This window comes from Erythrolamprus reginae, chromosome Z, assembly GCF_031021105.1.
Source record: "Erythrolamprus reginae isolate rEryReg1 chromosome Z, rEryReg1.hap1, whole genome shotgun sequence".
Taxonomy (NCBI): domain Eukaryota; kingdom Metazoa; phylum Chordata; class Lepidosauria; order Squamata; family Dipsadidae; genus Erythrolamprus; species Erythrolamprus reginae.
This window is the reverse complement of record NC_091963.1, coordinates 83,053,929-83,075,272: the sequence shown is the minus strand read 5'-3', so window position 1 is coordinate 83,075,272 and position 21,344 is coordinate 83,053,929. Positions and strand designations below refer to the sequence as shown.

At 44.7% G+C, this 21,344-nt stretch overlaps 1 protein-coding gene across 1 annotated transcript in view; it reads left to right on the top strand.

The window, feature by feature from the left end:
• The window catches only part of CLASP2 (cytoplasmic linker associated protein 2), an 817,644-nt gene that overhangs the window by 634,149 nt on the left and 162,151 nt on the right, over positions 1 to 21,344 (top strand). Inside the window, exon 23 of the mRNA XM_070727408.1 lies at positions 11,397 to 11,460. Within this exon, the coding sequence (XP_070583509.1) occupies positions 11,397 to 11,460 (64 nt within the window). The remainder of the gene's footprint in view (positions 1 to 11,396; positions 11,461 to 21,344) is intronic.

Genomic DNA, 21,344 nt, shown 5'->3' with positions numbered 1-21,344 from the left:
TGAGTTGAGCCCAATCTTTTGTTTCTGTTGTTCCACAAAATCGTCTTGCTGATGGGCTTTCCAAATCTGTTGTCATAGATCTACTGGATCATGCACAGCTGTGATTGATTTGGCAGGTAAAATGGTTTGAAGTAGAAAGGGTTCTTTGGTCTGTAGATACCCAGGTTGGTGGGATAAGGCATCTGCTCATTTGTTTTGGCAACTTGGTGTGTACGTGACTCTGAAGTTGAATCTAGCAAAGAAGAATGACCAACAGATCTGTCATTGATTCAATTTTCTGGGGGTTTGCAGGAACTCTAAATTTTTGTGATCAATTCTGACCTCTATTTGGTGTTGAGCTCCTTCCAAGTGGTGTCTCCAGGTCTCGAACACGGTCTTGATGGCCAACAGTTCTTTTTCCCAAATGGTATTCAGATGGATTCAACTTTCTGGAATAGTAAGTGCACAGAAACGGGCCACCATCATAGCATGTTTGAAGAAGCACGGCCCCCACAGCAACATCTGAGGCATCTGCCTCCACCACAAAAGAACAGCGAAGGTCTGGGTATTTGAGGAAAGTCTTCTTAAGTCAAGAATGCCTGTTGCTCAGCATCACCCCATTAGAATTTGACTCCGTTTTGGATGAGTCAGATGAGGGGCACGGTCAATTTGGCAAACTCCGGAATGAATGGCTGGTAATAGTTTGCGAATCCTAGGAATCTCTGGACATCTTTTATCCAAGCTGGGGTTTGCCAGGTTTGCAGGGCCTCGACCTTGCCAGAATCCATGGCGATGCCTTCTGGAGAAATAACATGTCCCAGGAATTCAATGATGGTTAGGTAAAATTGACATTTCAGATGATGTTCTCTTAGATGTTGTAGAACTTGCCGGAGATGCTGGAGATTACTCACTCAGGATGGGGAATAGATCAGAATGTCATCAAGGTAAACCACAACAAAATGGTCCCAATAAATCCCGGAAGATGTCATTCATGAAGTGTTGGGAAACAGCTGGAGCATTAGTAAGTCCAAAGGGCATGACTGGCAATACCGGGTCCCAAACGCAGTTTTCTACTCATCTCCCTTTCAGATGCATAGCAGGTTGTAGGTCATCAAGGTAAACCACAACAAAATGGTCCCAATAAATCTCGGAAGATGTCATTCATGAAGTGTTGGGAAACAGCTGGAGCATTAGTAAGTCCAAAGGGCATGACTGGCAATACCAGGTCCCAAACACAGTTTTCTACTCATCTCCCTTTCAGATGCATAGCAGGTTGTAGGTCATCAAGGTAAACCACAATAAAATGGTCCCAATAAATCCCGGAAGATGTCATTCATGAAGTGTTGGGAAACAGCTGGAGCATTAGTAAGTCCAAAGGGCATGACTGGCAATACCAGGTCCCAAACGCAGTTTTCTACTCATCTCCCTTTCAGATGCATATCAGGTTGTAGGCACCTTGCAGATCTATCTTAGTGAAAATGGTCATAGAGCAAAACACTCCATGAGTTCAGGGATCAAAGACAGCGGGTACTTGTTGCACACAGTAATGTCATTCAACTTTCGATAGTTGCATAGATGCTAATCTATGCAACTTTCGATATTAGCATAGATGCTAATCTCCGGTTTTCTTTTTCACAAACAGGACTGGGGCGGACAAGGGCAATGAGGCGGGTCAGATGAAACCCCTGGCCAAGTTTTTGTCTAAAAAATCCTTTAATGCAGCCAATTTGGACTCCAACATGGACTAAATGTGTCCCCTCGGAAGATTGGTAGCAGATCAATGGCACAGTCATAAGGTCGGTGTGGGAGTAATTGGTCTGCCTCTTTCTCGCTAAACACATCTGCAAAGTCTGAGAGGTCAGCCGGCAAGGTGATGTCAGATTGCCCTGGCACCTGAGCTGCACAGACTTGTCATATGTGGTCCACACATTGCAAGCTAGGGAATGGCACACAGTTCTGGGACCATACAATATGAGGGTCATGAGTTCTCACCCAGGCCAGGCCAAGGACCAAGGGGAAATGAAGTCCTTTAGTGACATAAAACTGGATGGCTTCTTCCTGTTGTCTGATAACTAGGCATAGGGGTTGGATCATGAACTTGATAGGTCCAAATAGTAATACACGACCATCGATGGTCTCGACTATCATGAGAGGTTTAACTGGGCACAATGGTATAGCGTGATGGTGGGCGAAGGCTTCATCCATTAAATTGGTGGTGGCTCCAGAATCCAACAAAGGCATGTGCTGAGATGGCTTGGGTATGACTGGTAAGGAATACCTTGGTTGCTAGAATCAGGTGTCTCGGGAATCCAAAGTCTTCCTCTGTAGAACTGGAACTGGGTTTAATGCCTGCCCAGCCTAATGTTTCCATTAGGCTGGGCTCTGGTCATTTCCCAGCAGGGTTGCTTGAAATTGTTGAGCAGGAGCATGCGCTGGAACGGGGACTGCTACACCCTGTCTCTTCTAGGGACAATGACCTACTTCTCCCCAGTACATACACAATCCTTCAGCTTCTCTGTCTCAGTCAGGCACCATCTGGCAGTGCTGATATCCATGAGTTCCTCTCTGGGCACAGTTGCCTCTAGGGCAGGCAGGTGGCAACTGGACCTCTAGGGCAGGCAGGTGGCAACTGGAAAATATGGCATAGGTATAAGTGCAGTGAAAGATGTTGCCTGAATTCCTCGCCATGGGACAGGGACTGGTTTGTTGGTATCATGGAAGGGGACCAATCTTCTGTCCATGCATGCATTGGTAGATTGGATTCTGGTTTCAATGCCAGTGTTGGTACAAGGCATTTAAAATGTGAGGAATAGGGTGGTTCTTGGAGCATGTTATCAAATAATCTATCTTGGAAAATCTCTATTAATGCCTCTTTATTCCAGTTGATTTGATCACTTAAATCACGGAAATCTGTGATATAGTCTGCCACACATTTGGAACCTTGAGTTAGTTGACATAATTGTCTAGCGGCATTTTGCACATGAAGGGGGTCAATAAATTCCCTCTGCATCAGCCGGCAGAATCCTGCATAATTTCTTAAGATAGGATTCTGTCTTTCAAATGAGGGAAATGCCCACTGGAAGCACGACCACTTAAATGGTTTAAGATGAAAGCTACTTTTATATCATCATTAGGGAAATTGGCTGGAGAAGCTTCAATGAATAGTCTGCATTGTTGTAAAAAGGGCTGGAAATTACTACAGTCTCTGGAAAAATTTTCAGGGTGAGCCAAAATAATTCTGAGTCTCGGAGGAGGTACAGGTTGCTGGGTTTGCTATAAATTACCTATTTGGGCTTGCAGAGTTTGAATATCTTGGCAGCAAGCCTGAGTATCTGCTTGTAACTGCTGCATGACGTCACAATTTCCTGTGCTGTGAGCTGAGGGTCGGGGTGAAGAGCAATCTGTTCTGTCCCTTAATTACACAGATTGCAATGGTCTTCAAGGTCTTCTGTAAAAACTTTATTTCATAACATTTATTTATTCAAAGTAACACACAATCATCTCATTTCCATCTAAATTCATTTCTTCTCAGCAACTTTGCATTCCAATCTCACTTCTGCTTTAATGGTTCTGGAAGCTGCACCAAAGGTTATATCATTTTCTGTCCCAGATAAGATTCCCCATCCATTACAAACTTGACAGCTTCCCCCACACATTCAGATACCCAGAGTCCTCGGAGAGGGGCAGCATACAAATCCAATTAAAGCTAGATTTGAGACAAGCATACTATTACATCTGAATCAGGGAGGGGGATGAATGGAAAACTGCACTCAACTGCCCACTAGGAAGCTTACAATTCAAGGTAATGCCTTGTGGACTACATGGAGCTCTCGTAGTTTTCATGCGGTACATTAATGAGGTGCTCCACCCCCTCATCATCTAACATTATCAAAGTCGATCTAGGCTCACTCACAACACCATTTCCCCCCACCCCCTGCAGGCCCCTTCCCCCAGGTCTTTTGCACGGGATTTGGTTTGGAGGGAAATTGTACATGAAAGCATCAGGCCCACCCCCGTTCCACTCAAACAGATATTGGAAACGGTCTTTGAGCCATCGGGAATCTTGGATACTGGCAACGTCAAACTGGGTTAACTGAACTCGAGCATGGGGAACTACTGGAGCTGGATCAGGAGGTTGAAGCAGATAATCGACTCACTAGGACCAGCAAGGATCAGTGAAACACTGGATGCATATGTTAGGAACAAGGCCAGGTGAGACGATAAGTCACTGATTGATGACTGTTTCAACTGGAAATGGACCCACGAAACGTTGATCAAGTTTGCGATGTGTTTTCTGTGGGAACAAATACTTGGTGGATAGCCAAACATGGTCTCCAACAGCCAGCAGTGGTGTGTTCCGACGAGAGTGATCTGATGATCTCTTGTAGTTTTCTTTGGCTTTATTCAGGTGCTGCTTGACCATCTCATGAATGTACTGTAGCTTAGACAAGTATTCCTCTGTGACTGGAACTGGAGAATCAGGGAGTGTAAGCGGGAAAAATCTGGGATGATAGCCATAGTTGGCAAAGAATGGAAGTATGCTGGACTGCATGGAGCCCCTGTATTTTTCATGCAGTACATTAATGAGATGCTCCACCCCCACTTGTACAAGGGGTACTTGCCTATTTAGATGATATTCCCATCTTTAGTGAGACACTGGAAAAGCAAGGGAAATTGGTGTCACAAGTCTTGAAAAAACTCCTAGCCACCAAATTATATGCAAAATTTTGCAAATGCAAATTTTACAAGACTTCACTGTACTATATGGGATGCTGTATCTCCAAGGATGGGATAGAGATGGACCCAGGGAAAGTGAGAGCGGTACTCAATTGGCAGCCCCCACGCATTTGCAAGCATTTGCAAAGTTTCCTGGGTTTCCTGGGTTTTGCGAACCATTCTAGGTAATTCATCCCAGCCTTTGCTAAAGTAGCCCTATGCTGACAGAGCTGATAAAAACAGGCCCAACTCCTACCATGCCAAAGCCAAACCAGCCAATTGGTTAGGTGACGGATTGCCAGAAAGCCTTCAAATGACTGAAGCAGCTCTTTGCCCAAGGGCTGATCCTACAGCATCCTGACTCCGAATGACAATTCATCATACAGTCGGACACTAGTCATGTGGCTGTGGCAGCAGTGCTGTTGCAAAAGAACAAAGAAGGCCAACTCCTGCCATGCACTCACATCTCCAAAAACCTGACACTGACTGAGAGGAGATGGGGCACCTTGGAGAAAGAAGTCTTTGCTGTTCGTTGGGTGCTGCTAACTTGGAGACAATTCCTAGAAGGGGCCAAGATATTTTTCAAAGTATGGACAGATCATAAGAACATTGAGGCCCTGGAGGCCCCTAGGAAACCTTCACCCAAGCAAGTGCGATGGGTGCAGTACTTTAGGTGGTTCAAATTTGATCTGAAGCACATCCCTGTGGGGGAAAACTTAGTGGCTGACACATTGTCCAGGAAGCCACAGTATGACAGTCAAAGAGAAGAAGAGTTCCAGTCTGGGATTCAGCCTCATCTAATGGCCGAGCAGCCGAAGCCAGGGAGAGTGGACTGAGAAATTTAAGGTAAGGGATGCCTAGCTATCCCTGATTTAATGATAACAAGGATATCCTAACTATGAGAGAGGGGTTGGTGTGGAAGGGGTCCAAATTATATGTGCCTGCCAGCCTCAGATTGCAAGTGCTCCAGCAGAGTCACGACAAGCCCACCTCAACCCCTAGGTCCAACTTCACAAAGAGGGACTCGCAACCCGCAATCTCAGGAGCACTGAGTCTACGCAGGCAAAAAGTCTCCTTGGCTATAATAGCCACTCCTCCCCCCCTTCCCTGGGGTCGCGGCTGGTGCCATATTTGAAACCCGGCTGGGCAGATTTCAGAGAGAGGAACTCCTCCCTCTGAGCCCAGCCAGGTTTTAGTCACACATACCAGGTCGGCCTCCTCCTCCAGGACCAAATCCCGGATGAGGAGAGCCTTATTAACCACCGACCTGGCATTGAATAGCAGCAGCTTGAGCCCAGGGCCCAGATTACACTCATCACCAGTGCTCCAAGTTGAGCTGATGGGGCTGGAACAAGGGATCGCTTTCAGGCAGTGATCCCTTCTTTCCCCAGAATGGCTTGCCCCATGGCTCCTGCCATATCTGCCTCTCCCCAGCAACACCGCGATCTTCTGGCCCTCTGCCACCCCAGAGACAGGCTCCCCAACCCTCCTGCCCCTCTGTTGTCAGGTAAGCTGGACATCCCATCTATACTATATCCATTCATTCCATAATCATCTATTCGATACATACAATCCCACTCAGGGATTGTATTCCAACTCTTAGGCATCCATCACTAACCTCCCCCCCAATAATTTAACTAAAAACAATAAAAAACATTAAATAACAAAATATAGGGAATAATTAGTTAATCAATTAATCAGCAGTTCTTAAAAAACAATCAGCAGCAATATGGCACCAGGCTGTAAGCCGGCTACGTTCTAGAAAGTATAATGTGAATGTCCAAGTCTCTAGGAGATTCAAGCCTCAAGCCACCAGCCACCACCTTAGTTCTTGTCTGTGTACCTCAACTGCTATTGTCTCAGACTCCTCTGTCTCTACAGTGTCCCGGGATCTCGTTAGTCGCCACAGTTGCCTTCCAATTCTCCCCGGGTGACATCTTCGGCCCACACTCCACAATCTCCACGGCTCCACACAGCCCATGATTGCTGCCTTCTCCACAATCTGAAGTTTCTGAACACGCTTCAAAGGTAGCCCCATGTAGAGAGCATTACAGTAGTCGAACCTCAAGGTGATGAGGGCATGAGTGACTGTGAGCAGTGACTCCCGGTCCAGGTAGGGCCACAACTGGTGCACCAGGTGAACCTGGGCAAACGCCCCCCTCATCACAGCTGAAAGATGGTTCTCTAATGTTAGCTGTTGATCGAGGAGGACGTCCAAGTTGCGGACCCTCTCTGAGGGGGGTCAATAATTCCCCCCCAGGGTAATGGATGGAGAGATGGAATTGTCCTTGGGAGGCAAAACCCACAGCCACTCCATCTTATCATGGTTGAGTTTGAATCTGTTGATACCTATCCAGACTCCAATAGCCTCCAGGCACCAGCACATCACTTCCACTGCTTCATTGACTGGACATGGGGTGGAGATGTACAGCTGGGTATCATCAACATACTGATGATACCTCACCCCATGCCCCTGGATGTTCTCGCTCAGCGGTTTCGTGTAGATATTAAATAGCAGGGGGGAGAGGACCGACCCCTGAGGCACCCCACAAGGGAGAAACCTAGAGGTTGACCTCTGACCTCCCACTAACACCGACTGCGACCAACCGGAGGGGTAGGAGGAGAACCACTGAAGGACAGTGCCTCCCACTCCCAACCCCTCCAGCTGGTGCAGAAGGATACCATGGTCGATGGTATCGAAAGCCGCTGAGAGGTCGAGAAGCACCAGGACAGAGGATCCGGGCCCGCCAGAGATCATCCATCAATGTGACCAAAGCAGTTTTCGTGCTGTAGCCGGGCCTGAAACCCAACTGTTGAGGGCCTAGATAATCGGCTTTTTCCAAGGACCACTGGAGCTGGAGTGCTACCACCTTCTCAACCACCTTCCCCATAAAGGGAAGGTTGGAGACTGGACAATAGTTGTTGAGAATGGCTGGATCCAGGGAGGCAGCATGAGGGAGTCACCACAGCGAAGTGGTTTATTCCCCCTCCAAGCGCCCAGAGAAAGGAAAATACTCCGTTCACTCTGGGCTACTCAGAGCGATGGGAGCATTTCTTTTCTCTTGGCACTGGCAGAGGTTTATCCCTTCTCCAAGCACCCAGAGAAAGGAAAATGCTTCGTTCCCTCTGGACTGCCAAAGCCTCCTTAAGCGCCACCAAAAGGCTCCTCTGGCAGCCCAGAAAAGCCCAAAATGGCAGGAAACTGGCCAGGCCTTCATGCCGCTCTCAAATTTCCTGGGAATTTTTTCCGGGCTCAGGTTCTTAAGTATAAAATGGTTCTTAAGAAGAGGCAAAAAAATCTTGAACACCCGGTTCTTATCTAGAAATAGGGGTACCGCCATATTGTTTAAAAATAATACAGAAAAACCATCCTTATGTAGTCTAGACACAGACAATAAATTACTACCGATTTCTGGAACCCACATAAAATTGTTCTGCACATTGTTGTCTTGTCAACCCCTGCTATTCTTATCTCCCGTCCATCAGCCATCTCAACCCATCCATCTGACTATTCTTGCTTTCTAACCTGCAAAAAATTATTTTTATTATAACTCATATGATTTGATGCTCCTGAATCGACCGCCCAGTGTTGTAGATCATCTTCCTCTGCATCATTTTCTCTGCACATCATCATCTTCTCAGGATTCTTTTCTTCATTTATTCTATAGCTTTGGAAGTTTTCTTTATTTTTGGTACTCTGTTTCTCTGAACATTGTCCAATAAGATGTTTGTCAGACTCACATCTGAAGCATCTTTTCTTCATCATCTTTATGCTTTATCCACATTATTCTCAGCTAATCTGGTCCTCCCACTGTCACCCCCTGCTGATGTTTTAATTCTTTTATTGTATTCTTCTATCAATTTACTTGTCACATTTTCTACAGTTATCTGTTCATTTGGCAAGTTTTCAAGAATACTGACTATGGTTGAGTAGCTATTTTTCACTGAACCTAGCATCATTGCAACCTGCTCCTCTTCATCTATTTGTGCATTATTTTTTCTCAGCTCACACACAGTCTTTTCAATTTTGTCTAGGTGATCTATCATTCTTATGCCAGGTTTCATCTTCATTTAATACAACATTCTTCTCAGAAACAGTCCTTTGCTTACAGGTGGCCTTGCAAATAAATTTTCAATTGTTTTCTAAATTACAGCATTTGCATGGTCACATGATGAAAATTTGAATACAGTGGTACCTCTACTTACGAATGTTAGTAAGTAGAAGCAATTTTTCCCATAGAAATCAATGTAAAAGCAAAATGTAAATGCAATTTAAAAGCAAAAAGCAAAATGCAAACCCATTCCAAAACTCACCCCTTTTGCCTTATGACCGCCAGCATTCTGATCCTTGCTCGGGGTGGGTGGAGGAGGGAGGGAAGACAGCGTTGGAAGCTGCCTGGCAGCTTGTCAGCCGGCAGAGGCCTTCACCCTCCTTGAAAGTGTTTTCAGCAGCGGTAGCAAAGGGGAATCTGGCGCTTCGGTCTCAGACAAGGCTCCCTGGCTCTCACTCCATGCCTGGCACCTGCTTCCTCTGGAGGAGTCCCTTCAAGGTGCTCAAAGCAGCTGGCTTTAATTCCTCCCACAGACCCTTATTGACACCTCCCTGCTATCCGCTGAGGAAGAAGAAGAGAGCGGAAAAGTTGTGAGGGACGGCAGGAGGGCCCACGTGAGGAGTCCACTCCACGAAGGGAGGAATCCAGAGCGCTTTCCACTTGGGCAGTTTTTTCGGGTGGTGTGGAGTGTGTGTGTCCCTGAATGCAGGTAGGGAACTGGGGGAGGCTCCTTTCCTTCCCCTTTGCTCACGACGATTGAGCCGCCGAGCTCCGCTCCTCAGCAAAGTGCAGGCAATGGAGACACGGTTTAGGGGGAGGTCAGTATGTCAACTACAGAGAAGCAAAACTGGAGCACTTCAGGCTCTGAGGATGGCAGGGGGGGGGGAATGTTTCTTCCATCTGGTTTGGGACCGGGCAATTGTTTAGTTTCCACAGCGCTGAAAACTTCGTGAGGAAGTTTAGTTACTGGCTCTCCCAGCCTCCTCATTTTCTCCCCCCCCCATGGAAGGGTTGATGTTTCTTCCCAACCAGCGCTTGGATCAACTGCAGGGAAAATGTACAGAGTAGAGCCGAGAGGAGGGTAGAAGAGCTGGCCACCCCTCACCGTTCCTTGCGAGAGAGGGAGCCATAAATAAATGAGGGGGGGAGAGAAAATGAGGAGGCTGAGAGAGCCGGTAACTAAACTTACAGGACACCTCACTCGCATTTCTTACTCCACCCCCTTTCCCTGCCTCTCCAAGCACTCCGCTAGCCTTGCTTTATCCACCCGCCACCCCAGGGCGGCTGCAGAGAGCTCCTCAGATGTGCCATTTTCTAGCAGATGGGATCGGGGGAGGGGGAAGACCCCGCATGGGAAAGCCTGGCTCCAGTTCCCTTTTGATCATCAGAGCCTGTTTTGACTGCTGCTCATGGCAGCAGCAGCCAGGAGAGATGCGAGGGTTCGCAAGACAAAAATATTTCGTGAGAATGCCCGGTTCGCATCTCAAAAAGTTTGTATGTAGAGGCGTTCGTAAGTAGAGGTACCACTGTATATGGCAACTAATATATATTTATGACAATTACAGCACTCTAAAGTCATGTGATCTCCATTTGCAACCTTCCCAGCCTGTTTCCAACAAAGCCAATGAGGAAGCCAGATTTGTTTAACGACAGTGATTCACTTAACAACTGTAGTAATATGCTTAACAAATATGCTAAAAAAAACCTCATAAAAATCAGTTGACTCACTTGATAACCACCTGAGGAATAGAAACTGTGGTCCCAATTATGGTCATAAGTCAAGGACTTCTTATGGTCATAAGTTAAGGGTATATATGATAAACTTTTGCAGTGCTGACCCTGAAATAAAGCTTTTTCCTTTCAAAACAATAAGGGCATCCACTTATTCCATAGTGTCATTTTCCTTAAGGACGTATAGCTATGTGATAAATTAAACATCAGCCCAACTCATGCATTCTATAGAATCTTCTTTTAAGATTAGAACTTAGAATATTATCTATATACTGTTTCCCTCAAAATGCAACTTAATCAGCAAGTAAATCCTACCTTGATTTTTACATGTGCGCCCTACCCCCAAAATAAGCCCTAATTAAGATCCCACCCACTCCAGTTTGCACAGATAGAAATTAAGCTGGGGTGGAGATGGGGACAGTAGAGCCACAATACCAATTACTTTCGGATAGTTGCGCTCAAGCCTCGCAAACCTTGGCCATTTCTTAGGTTGCAGCCAGCAAGGCTTCCCTAAAGGCCTCTCTAGCTGATAACAGAACTCTGGATTGATCTAGAGCTCTGTTATTGGCTGCAGAGGCCTTCAGGAAAGCCTTGCTGGACAAAGAAGTTCCTGAAGGCCTCTGATAGCGAAAAAGAGACTGAGAGCAACACACACAAGTGAGTTGAGTCAGTGGTTGATATCCCCTCCAAATAAGATTTGGTGGGCCCCCCAAAAATAGTCTTATTTTGGGGAAAACATAGTTAATACAGAGCAATGTATTATTAAAAATTCTTTGCATTTTATGAAATCAACAAATTATATTTTTAAAAAGTGGAATTGCAAAAATTTAAAGTAAATTAGGACATAGATTTCTTTTTGAAGTTCTTTATTACATCCCTCTGAATTTTTACTAAAGTAATATTTTGTCATTTTGGCAGTCGTGTTGAATTAAAAAGATTGTGTGAAATCTTCACGAGGATGTTTGCTGATCCTCATAGCAAGGTATGTATTTCCATTTTATTACTTATTATGATTTACTAAGCATTATATATATATTAAAATTCTAAAAGAGTGGTTCCCAACCTTTTTCTGGTCAGGCCCCACCTAAGCATCTCTAAAATCCTGATGCCTCCCCATAACATATAATTCTTACTATTCAAAATGTGAACTCCTACTCACATGGAGGAAGCCTAAAAGGGCATTAACTTGGTTTAAATGAGGTTCCAGTTCCCCCCATCAAAAATCAAATTGCCCCCTGTGTGGTGTGGGCCCCACATTCGGAACCACTGTTCTAAAATCTTTGATCAGTGGAGTTCCGAGCTTTTATTTCTTTCCTAATGGGTTTGCACACATTATTTGCTTTTACATTGATTCCTATGGGAAAAATTGCTTCTACTTACAAACCTTTCTACTTAAGAATTAAGTTCTTAAGTAGAGGTACCATTGTATTGCTGCTTTTCTCCAATTACACAAGTCCAATGTTCCTAAATGCAAGAAAGCACCTCACCAGGTTCAGATAATTCTTGCTTAGTGACCAATCACTTAACTTACAAAATCACAACCACTGCCACACTCACCCACCCCTTGGTCACATAATTGCATTTGGCAACCAGCTCAATTGAGAATCATTTGCAGCATCATGCAGTCATGTGACTGCGATTTTTCTCCAGCAAAATTTGAGAATAATTTTTTTAAATTTATTAAATGACTATAGTGACTCACTTTATAATCATTGCAAAATCAAATCAGATCATAGGGTGACCAATTTAACTGATTTAACATGATTTACTGACTAAAATTCCAGGCCCATTTGAAGTTGTTAAGTGAGGACTACCTATACATAGTGTGGGTATTATTGCTGTGATTTAATTCACATCCATTAAACTCTAATGTAGAAATCTCAAAAGGGCTTTAACTTATTAGTCAAGTTATCTGTAACAAATAGACAAATAATGTTTTCCTTTAAGTAGCAGTGACTTGAGACTCCAGCAAGCATTTTTTTAAACCATTATGCTATAGATAAGGTGGATTATTTTGAATTTAAATTGAATTGAATTTATTTGACTTCTATGTCACCCAATCCCGTAGGATTCAAAGCGTCTTACAACTATACAAAACACAATAATGTACAATAATAAAAGAAGTCAATATTAATATTTAAAAAATTAAAATAATAAAAACAATAAAATCCTACAATACCCCACAGCAATCCAATCAAACATACATACCTATCCAATCAACACAATTTGGTCGTGGCAGATGGTAGTATTCATGCCCCCAAGGCCTCTCTGCAAAGCTAGGTTTTCACTGCCTTTCGTAGGGTGGGAGCAGTATGAACATCAGGCTGGAGTTGGTTCCATAGAGTCAGGGCAGCGACAGAGAAGACCCCATCAACCTGCATTGCTTAGTTGACAGGACTTGGAGAAGGCCAACCCTGTGAGATCCTATTGGTCTCCGGGAGGTATGTGGCAGGAGACAGTCCTGGAGATAGTCTGGTCCTAAGCCAATTTAGGGCTTTATAGGTAGTAACCAATACCTTGAATTGTGACTAATTGGTAGCCAATGCAGCTTGCGGAGCGTTGGTGTTATATGGGTGTATCGAGGTACACCCATAACAGCTCACATGGCTGCATTCTGGATTATTTGCAGTCTCTGAACACTTTTCAAGGTAGTCCCATGTAGAGTGCATTGCAATAATGAAGACGGGAGGTGGTGAGGGCCGGAGTGACTGTGTGCAAAGCCTTTTTGTCCAAATAGGGCCGCAACTGGTATATCAGGCAAACCTGGGCAAAGGTCCCTCTGGCCACAGACAAGAGATGGTAATCGAGGCTCATGGATACCCAAGTTGCGGACCTTGTCTGAGGGGGTTGGAATTTCCCCCCTCCCAAACAATGGACGGATGGTCAGATGGAGCAGTCTTTTGGAGGGAATGCCCAAAGCCACACGGTCTTGTCTGGGTTGAACTTGAGTTTGTTGGTTCCCATCCAGACCCTTACAGCTTCTAGGCACATCACATCAACCTTTTCACTGAATTGGTATAGAGTGGAGATGTATAACTGGGTATCATCAGCGTACTGATAATACCTCACCCCATGTCATTGGATGGTCTCATCCAGTGGCTTCATGTAAATGTTAAATAGTAGCAGGAGAGGATGGACCCCTGAGGCACCCCACAAAGTAGAGGCTGAGGGATAGACCTCTGCCCCCCACTAACACCGACTGTGAACAACCGGAGAGACAGGAGGAGAACCACTGTAAATGGTGCCTCCCACTCTCAACCCCTCTAGCCGCTGCAGAAGGATACCATGGTCTATGGCAGTGATGGCGAACCTATGGCATGGGTGCCACAGGTGGCACGCAAAGCCATATCTGCTGGCATGTGAGCTGTTGCTCTACCTCAGTTCCAACGTTCATGTGTGTGCCAGCCAGCTGATTTTTGGCTCACACAGAGGCTCTGGGAGGGTGTTTTTGTCTTCCAGAGAGCCTCTGAGGGTATGGGGAAAGTGTTTTTACACTTCCCCCAGCTCCAGGGAAGCCTTCGGAGCCTGTGGGGGGCAAAACATGAGCCTACAGGGCCCATCAGAAGTTGGCAAACAGGCTGTTTCCAGCATCCAGAGGGCCTCCGGGGGGTGGGGGATGCTACTTTTGCTCTCCTCAGGCATTGAATTATGGGTGTGGGCACTTTTGCATGCAGAATAGCAGACAATCACGCTCTTTCGGCACCCTAGGAAAAAAAAGATTTGCCATTATTGGTCTATGGTATCAAAGGCCGTTGAGAGGTCAAGAAGCACCAGGATAGAGGAATAACCCCTATCCTGGGCCCGCCAGAGATCATCAATCAGTGTGACCAAAGCGGTTTGTGTGCTGTGACTGGTCCTGAAACCAGACTGAAAAGGTTCTAGATAATCAGCTTCATCCCAGGACCGTTGGAGCTGGAGTAGCACCATCTTCTCAACAACCTTACCCAAGAGGGGCAAGTTGGAGACTAGCCTAAAGTTCTTCAACTCGGCTGAATCCAGAGATGGTTTCTTGTGGAGGGGTCACACAACCGCTTATTTCAGCGGCTATGGAAAGTACCCCTCACTCAAGGAAACGTTAATCAATGTCTGAATCCAGCTGCATGTCACCTCCCGGCTGTCCGAAACCAGCTGGGGGGGGGGGGGGCATGGGTCCAGTAAACAGGCGGAAGAACTCACAGCTCCCATGGCCTTGTCCACTTAACTTTATTCCCAGTTTTCTCATAAGCAAGAAATTGTATAACTCAACTTTCTGTGCTGTATCTTCTTAGAAATTCCTCTTGTCTTCTCCTTAATAAAAATAGATACAAAACCTATCTTCTCTCACCTTTGAATCATTCTGTTGTCTCTATATAACATTGAGAATTAAGCATCTGCTGAAAAAAGGAAAAAAAGAAAATGGTTAAGTTACTCTCTGAGATTTTTTAGATAGAATGCAGATATTAGTGGAACAGTCAATAACTCCAAGCCCAAATATACGATATTAGGTTTAGCAGAAGTCATAATATCAATGTTGGGACATTTCAAGATTTCTGTTCTCCTGCAGGAAGCCAACCCCATTGGTTTGTGTACTTATCAAATAAACATTGCAAAAGGAGGGGTTTGCGTTAGTCTGTGGTAGCCAAATTTTAGGAGGAATTTGGTAGCAAATACCTCTCCAACTAACAAATGTAATAAAATAACCTTAAGTATACATGATGTTTGTTCTGACCCAGCTGCCAAATACATAAACTACACTGTTTGTAACTAAACATTCCCTTTATTAGGAGTGCCAGCAATCCCAGCAAAGTTTTTCTTGCGCACAGCAGACTAACAAAGTCTCTCTCTTTCCTCGTGAATGACTCCAGTGTACCAGGAGTCTCTCTCTGTCTCACCACATGCATAATGAAAGTCCTGGAAGGTGCACTCACTCTTTTCCAGCAGTGGAAACACACATATATACACACACACTTTGAAGGCGTGCTCGATTCTCAGTGCCACAGAATTCCGATATAGTTCCAGACAGGATTCAGAAGTTTGGACTATCAGTGGCTGATGGACAGGAAGACAAATAGTTGTCTGCCTCCCCTGTTCATCTCCGCTTCCTGCCTTCTATCTCCAGAGCTGGGGCTTAGCTAGTAGCAATGGCTCTTCTGTCACGAGGTCCATAGAATCTCGCTGCTCTCGTCTGCCACCTGTGCATCAGACACGGGATCCAGCTGTTCCTCCTCTTCCTCGTCAGCCACCTCCGGACCTGGGGGATGTTGACTAATGCACAGCCCAGGTTCTGCCTCTGTCTCTATCTTTGACAGCTCCATTCGCTCTTCCCCCTCACAGCTCTCAGATTGTCTTGATTCTGGCCCCAACTAATTGAAATTATTCCTTTCACTCACCATCACATAGCAGTAAATATCTACTTCCTCTCTCTTTCTCTCTCTCTCTTCCCCTCTCTCTCTCACTCACACACACACATACAAACACACACATACACCAGTGTTAAATTTGATCAATAACTGAACACAAGGCACACGTGTTTACATTTAAAAATTAGATGTAGAGATGGACGAAATGACAAACTCAATCAAAGGAATAAAATATAAAGAATCTAAAGAATTATGGCACAAATGGCATGAATGGATTCAAAACAAAAACTGAAAAGTAATACAAAGTATCAGTATATACAGAAATAAAAATAAATGCCTCGTAATATTAATGGAAATGAAATAAAAACATGGGACAAATGATTACTCTATTATAGAAACTAAAAAAAAAGTATACTTACTAATATCTCTTTCCTTTTTTTCTCTTCTAATATTATGCTTTACTTATGATATCTATATTTGAATGTACATAATTTAACAGAATATATAGAGAAATGATGATATATTTAAAATGTAACAGAAATGGATTAAGATCTGTAAAAACAGAACAAAACATATGAGAAATATTCTTTTTAAAATCAATAAAGAAACTTTAAAAAAAATTAGATGTTCCTTTTCCCACATATTACCAATACAGTGATCTCTCGATTAGCGCGGGGGTTACGTTCCAAGACCTCCCGCGCTAATCGATTTCCGCGTTATAGTGGTGCGGAAGTAAAAAACACCATCTACGCATGCGCGCCATTTTTTTTCATGGCCGCACATGCGCAGATGGTGGAGTTTGCGTGTGGGCGGCAGGGAAGACCAAGGGAAGGTTCCTTCAGCCGCCCAACAGCTGATCTGCTCCGCAGCGCGGAGCCGAAGATGGGGTAAAGGCAAAGGGGAAACCCCATCTTCGGCTCCTCGCTGCTGCCGCGCTGCGGAGCGGATCAGGTGTTGGGCGGCTGAAGGAACCTTCCCTTGGTCTTCCCACCACCCAGGCAAAGGGGAAACCCCAAGATCGCTTGCCGCTTGCCGTATTGCAGCTTGGAGCCTTGCTTCGCCTCCTTCGCTGCAATACGGCAAGCGGCAAGCGATCTTGGGGTTTCCCCTTTGCCTGGGCGGCGCTGGGGCCATGCGGAGCCGCTCATCTAGGGGGGCGTGGACCGGCAAGGTGCCCTCCGCTCTCTCTCTTTCTCTCCCTGTTACCGGTGTGGTATAAGAGAGAGAAAGAAAGAGAAAGGAGGGCGACTTGCCAGTCCACGCCCCCCTGGATGAGCGGCCCCGCATGGCCCCAGCGCCGGACTCCGCCGTTGCCTCCGCCCTTGTTCGGCTCTGCAGCTGAGAGGCCACGTCCACCCCCTCCTCGGTGTCCCCGGCACCCAGCGTCCCCACGCCACCTCCACCTCCCGGTAATGCGCCCGACCTCTGCCTCTCTCTTTCTCTCTCATATACCACGCCGGCAACAGGGAGAGAAAGAGAGAGAGAACTAGCGCGGACTTATTTTTTAATTAATATTTTTTGAAAAACCGCGTTGCAGCGTTTCGCGCTAATCGAGACCGTGCTAATCGAGGGATCACTGTATATCCCCACTTTATAGATTTAGAAGAGAGGCTGTTAAGAGCACAGTTAAACAAACAGCCTTGTTGTAGTCTTCTTCTTTCCATTGCCCAATTAATTATTTGATCCATATTTCCTAGCCTCTGGAGAAAAAAATATTAAATCGTAAATAATAACTAGGTAATTACTAGATTTTGGAAATTGAATCAATTATATTTACTAATGGCTCTGTTTTCATTTAAGGACTAACAGCCATTTTTTTTTTGTTCAGATAAAGATATACCTCAAAAGCATTATTCTCCAACTATTTGTAAGCCATACAGAGTTGCTGGAAAAATGAGAAGGACTATGTATTAAAGAAACAAATAAAAAAAATTCATTTGTGAAATTAAAAACTGTTTTTATAATAATCTTATTCCATGGCAAGAAGATTAAATTATGTTAAATTCCTAAATATTTCAAATAATATAATCACTTATCTTGGTCCCCCCAGTGGCTTGGTGAGATTTTAGTAATGCCACTGTTAATTTGAGCATCCTAAGATTCTTTTGTCAGAGTATCTGAGAGAAGTCAGAGTTATGTTTTTATATTAGTGACATTAGTGTTAGTATTCGATGTTACAATGTCATTTAAAACAGTGACTTATGACTAATTTACATGCTTAAAATCATTGCAACATCTCCATGGTCATCTAATCAAACTTCAAGTGCTTGGCAGCTAGTATGTATTATGATAGTTGCAGTGTCCCACAGTTATCATTATAACATTTCTGTTCAGTTTCTAACAAGCAAAGTCAATGGGAGAAATCATTCACTTAACAACCACAGTAGTAAAATTTACTTAACAACTGTGGCAAAAAGGTCTTTAAAATGAGGCAAACCTTACATAACTGCCTTGCTTAGAAACAGAAATTTTGGGCTTAATTGTGATCATAAGTCAAGGCTACCGGTATCGAGCCCAATATAATATGATAACCAAATGAAAGCCAGATTAAAACCCAGTTCTCTGACATAAGTAGTAAATGACATTGGTTCTAGTATTAAATTTGCTGTTATAAAGTTTTCAGGATATTTGTTACCTTGCTCATAATAAATTTTGATTTAGACTAGTTTACAAAACTTCATATTTACTTACGCTTAATTCCGTAACTCTGTATGAAATAGCATTTGCATAAACAAACTTTCTAAATATATTAAATTATTCAACTTGACACCACATTTCTGATGAAGTTAGTAAAAAGAACACCATAACATCTTATTTTCCTCATCTTGTCTTTAATGACAATCAGAAGTTTAAATCTGGAAGGAGATTGTCATTAATTAATTAATTAATTAAGCATCACCCCAAACAACTTTCCAAATAACACTCTACTTGTTCTGTATTTATATTTCATTATTTAATTATGATCCATCTTTCTACATAAAATTTACCCACAGTGCAGACATTTCTGAGAGAAGTTATAATAAAAACTTTTTGTTTCCTGAAAATAGCAAGAGGGAGTTAACTAGCTTAATTATCATATACCTCAATTATTCCTCACAGTAAGCATCAATGCTGCATTTTGATATTCTGTCTTGTTAGTATTGTATTTCTAAGAACATTAATTTTATAAGAACTAATATATTAAGAACTAATATATCTAGAATAGACTTGCTCATGATCTTTTTTTATGCTGTTTGATATGACAAACGGTTGAGTAGCAGGAGGGAGGGAAGAGACTGCTGCTCCGCTGGACTACGGCATTAAGATCAAATATAGGGAAACTTTTCAGTTAATTTTGAAAAACAACAGATAGTTCAGAAGGATTAGACTCCCCCGTTTCGGAGGATCGTGTTACCTTGTGTCTCGGCAGTGCTTTTCTCTTTATTTCCTGCTGTGAGAAAGCTGGGAGCCCCGATCAGCTGGGGCTCGGAAAATGGCGATTGTGACCGAGCTGGTTTGATTCTGCCCTGAATCCACACTTTTTAAGAGCATTCTGCAGTGGGGTGAGCTGTATTGTTGCAATTACATTGAGGCTCAACCCGGGGGCTGGCAGAGATAAGAAGAGTGGGGGTTGCCGCCCAGCATTGACTCATACTGACACGGACAGAGGTGGAAAAGGAGAGGTGGAGAGGGACTGAGAAGGAGCGAGCGAGTGTGTGAATGTTCAGGGCAAGCATGCTGGGCCGACTGTGCACGGGCCGAGGAGGAAAGTAGATGGAGGAAAACATCCCCCACAACAGCAGGACGTTCCCAAAAACAACGGGATCTACCGGATAGACGCTGGACGTCGAGTGGTTACATGGTGGGCACGCTTGACGTCGGAGGGCTTTGCGGTGGACATACTCGGTGCTGGAGTGCCTGGAAGAAGGAGGGTCTGCCATTACAGTGAACAAGGAGATTGTGAGAAAGAAACTGCCAGATTGAAATTGACAGTATGAAAACCTTGTGGCTGCTGGATGCTATAACTGAAGACCAGGGGATACAGAGATACCTCTCAAATAACAGCAGAGGTACTGGTAGACATTTGGGGCGACCCATGAGAGACCGGGGGTGTCGTGGAGGTGAGAAAGCTGATAACAACGACAGTGGCAAAGAGAAAACCTGGGACGACAGAGGACAGAGTTTATACTCAGGACTGTTTGTCCTACTAATAACATCATACATCCCTCAGACTCACCTTTTTAGACTGGATGATATCTATATGAACTTGGCTTAATTGATTAATTAACTGACCAGTTGAAATATCTTCTACCTATATATTTATTTTTATTACTCATATTTATCTATATTTTTAATAATTAATATTTTAATAATATGAACTATTAGTTTTATATTAACTCTTTTTAATTAAATTATTGTGGGGATTTTTAAGTGGATGGGAGGATGGTAGTGATGGCATGAATGAATGGGACTATTTTAGTAATTATTGGAATGAATGGAATACTGTGAATGAAAATGAATGGGAGGGGAGTGATAGATGGAATGGAGTGGGTGGGAGGGATTATAATATGTATGGAATGAATGAATATGACATGAATGGAATTTTTGGCACACCTGACGCTGGAGGGGCAGGAGGGGAGGGGACACTTATCTCTGGGGTGGCAGAGGGTCAAAATATCCCAGTCTTGCTGGGGAGAGGCAGGTATGGCGGAAGCCATGGAGCTAGCCGTTCCAGGGGAAGGAGGAATCGCTGCTTAGTAGCGATCCCTTCTTCAGGCTCCATGAGCTTAACTCAAAGCACTGGTGATGAGTGTAATTCTGGCCCTGGGCTCAAGTTGTTGCTACTCAATGCCAGGTCGGTGGTAAATAAAGCTCTCCTCATCCGGGATCTGATCCTGGATGAGGAGGCCGACCTGGCTTGTGTGACCGAAACCTGGCTGGGCCCGGAGGGAGGAGTTCCTCTCTCTGAAATTTGCCCAGCTGGGTTTCGGGTATGGCACCAACCTCGACCCCAGGGAAGGGGGGGAGGAGTGGCTATTATAGCCAGGGAGAGTCTTGGCCTGCGTAGGCTCATTGCTCCAGAGGTTGCGGGTTGCGAGTCCCTCCTGGTGAAGTTGGACTTAGGGGTTCAGGTGGGCTTGTTACTCACGTACCTGCCTCCCAGCTGCGTGTCAACAGCCCTGCCTGTGCTGCTCGAGGAGGTGGCCGGGCTGGCGGTGGAGTTCCCCGGACTTATCGTCCTGGGGGACTTCAATCTGCCGTCGCTCGGCGGTTCCTCTGGACTGGCACAGGAGTTCATGGCCACCATGACAGCCATGGACCTGACTCAAGTAGTTCAGGGTCCGACTCACGAGGGTGGGCACGCACCCGATATGATATTCCTCTCTGAGCAACTGAGTAATGATCTGAGATTAAGGGGCTTAGAAGTGCTGCCTTTGTCGTGGTCAGATCATTTCCTACTGCGGCTTAACTTCCTGGCTCCAATCCTTCCCCGCAGGGAGGCGGAACCAATTAGGAGGTTCCGCCCCAGACGCCTGATGGATCCAGA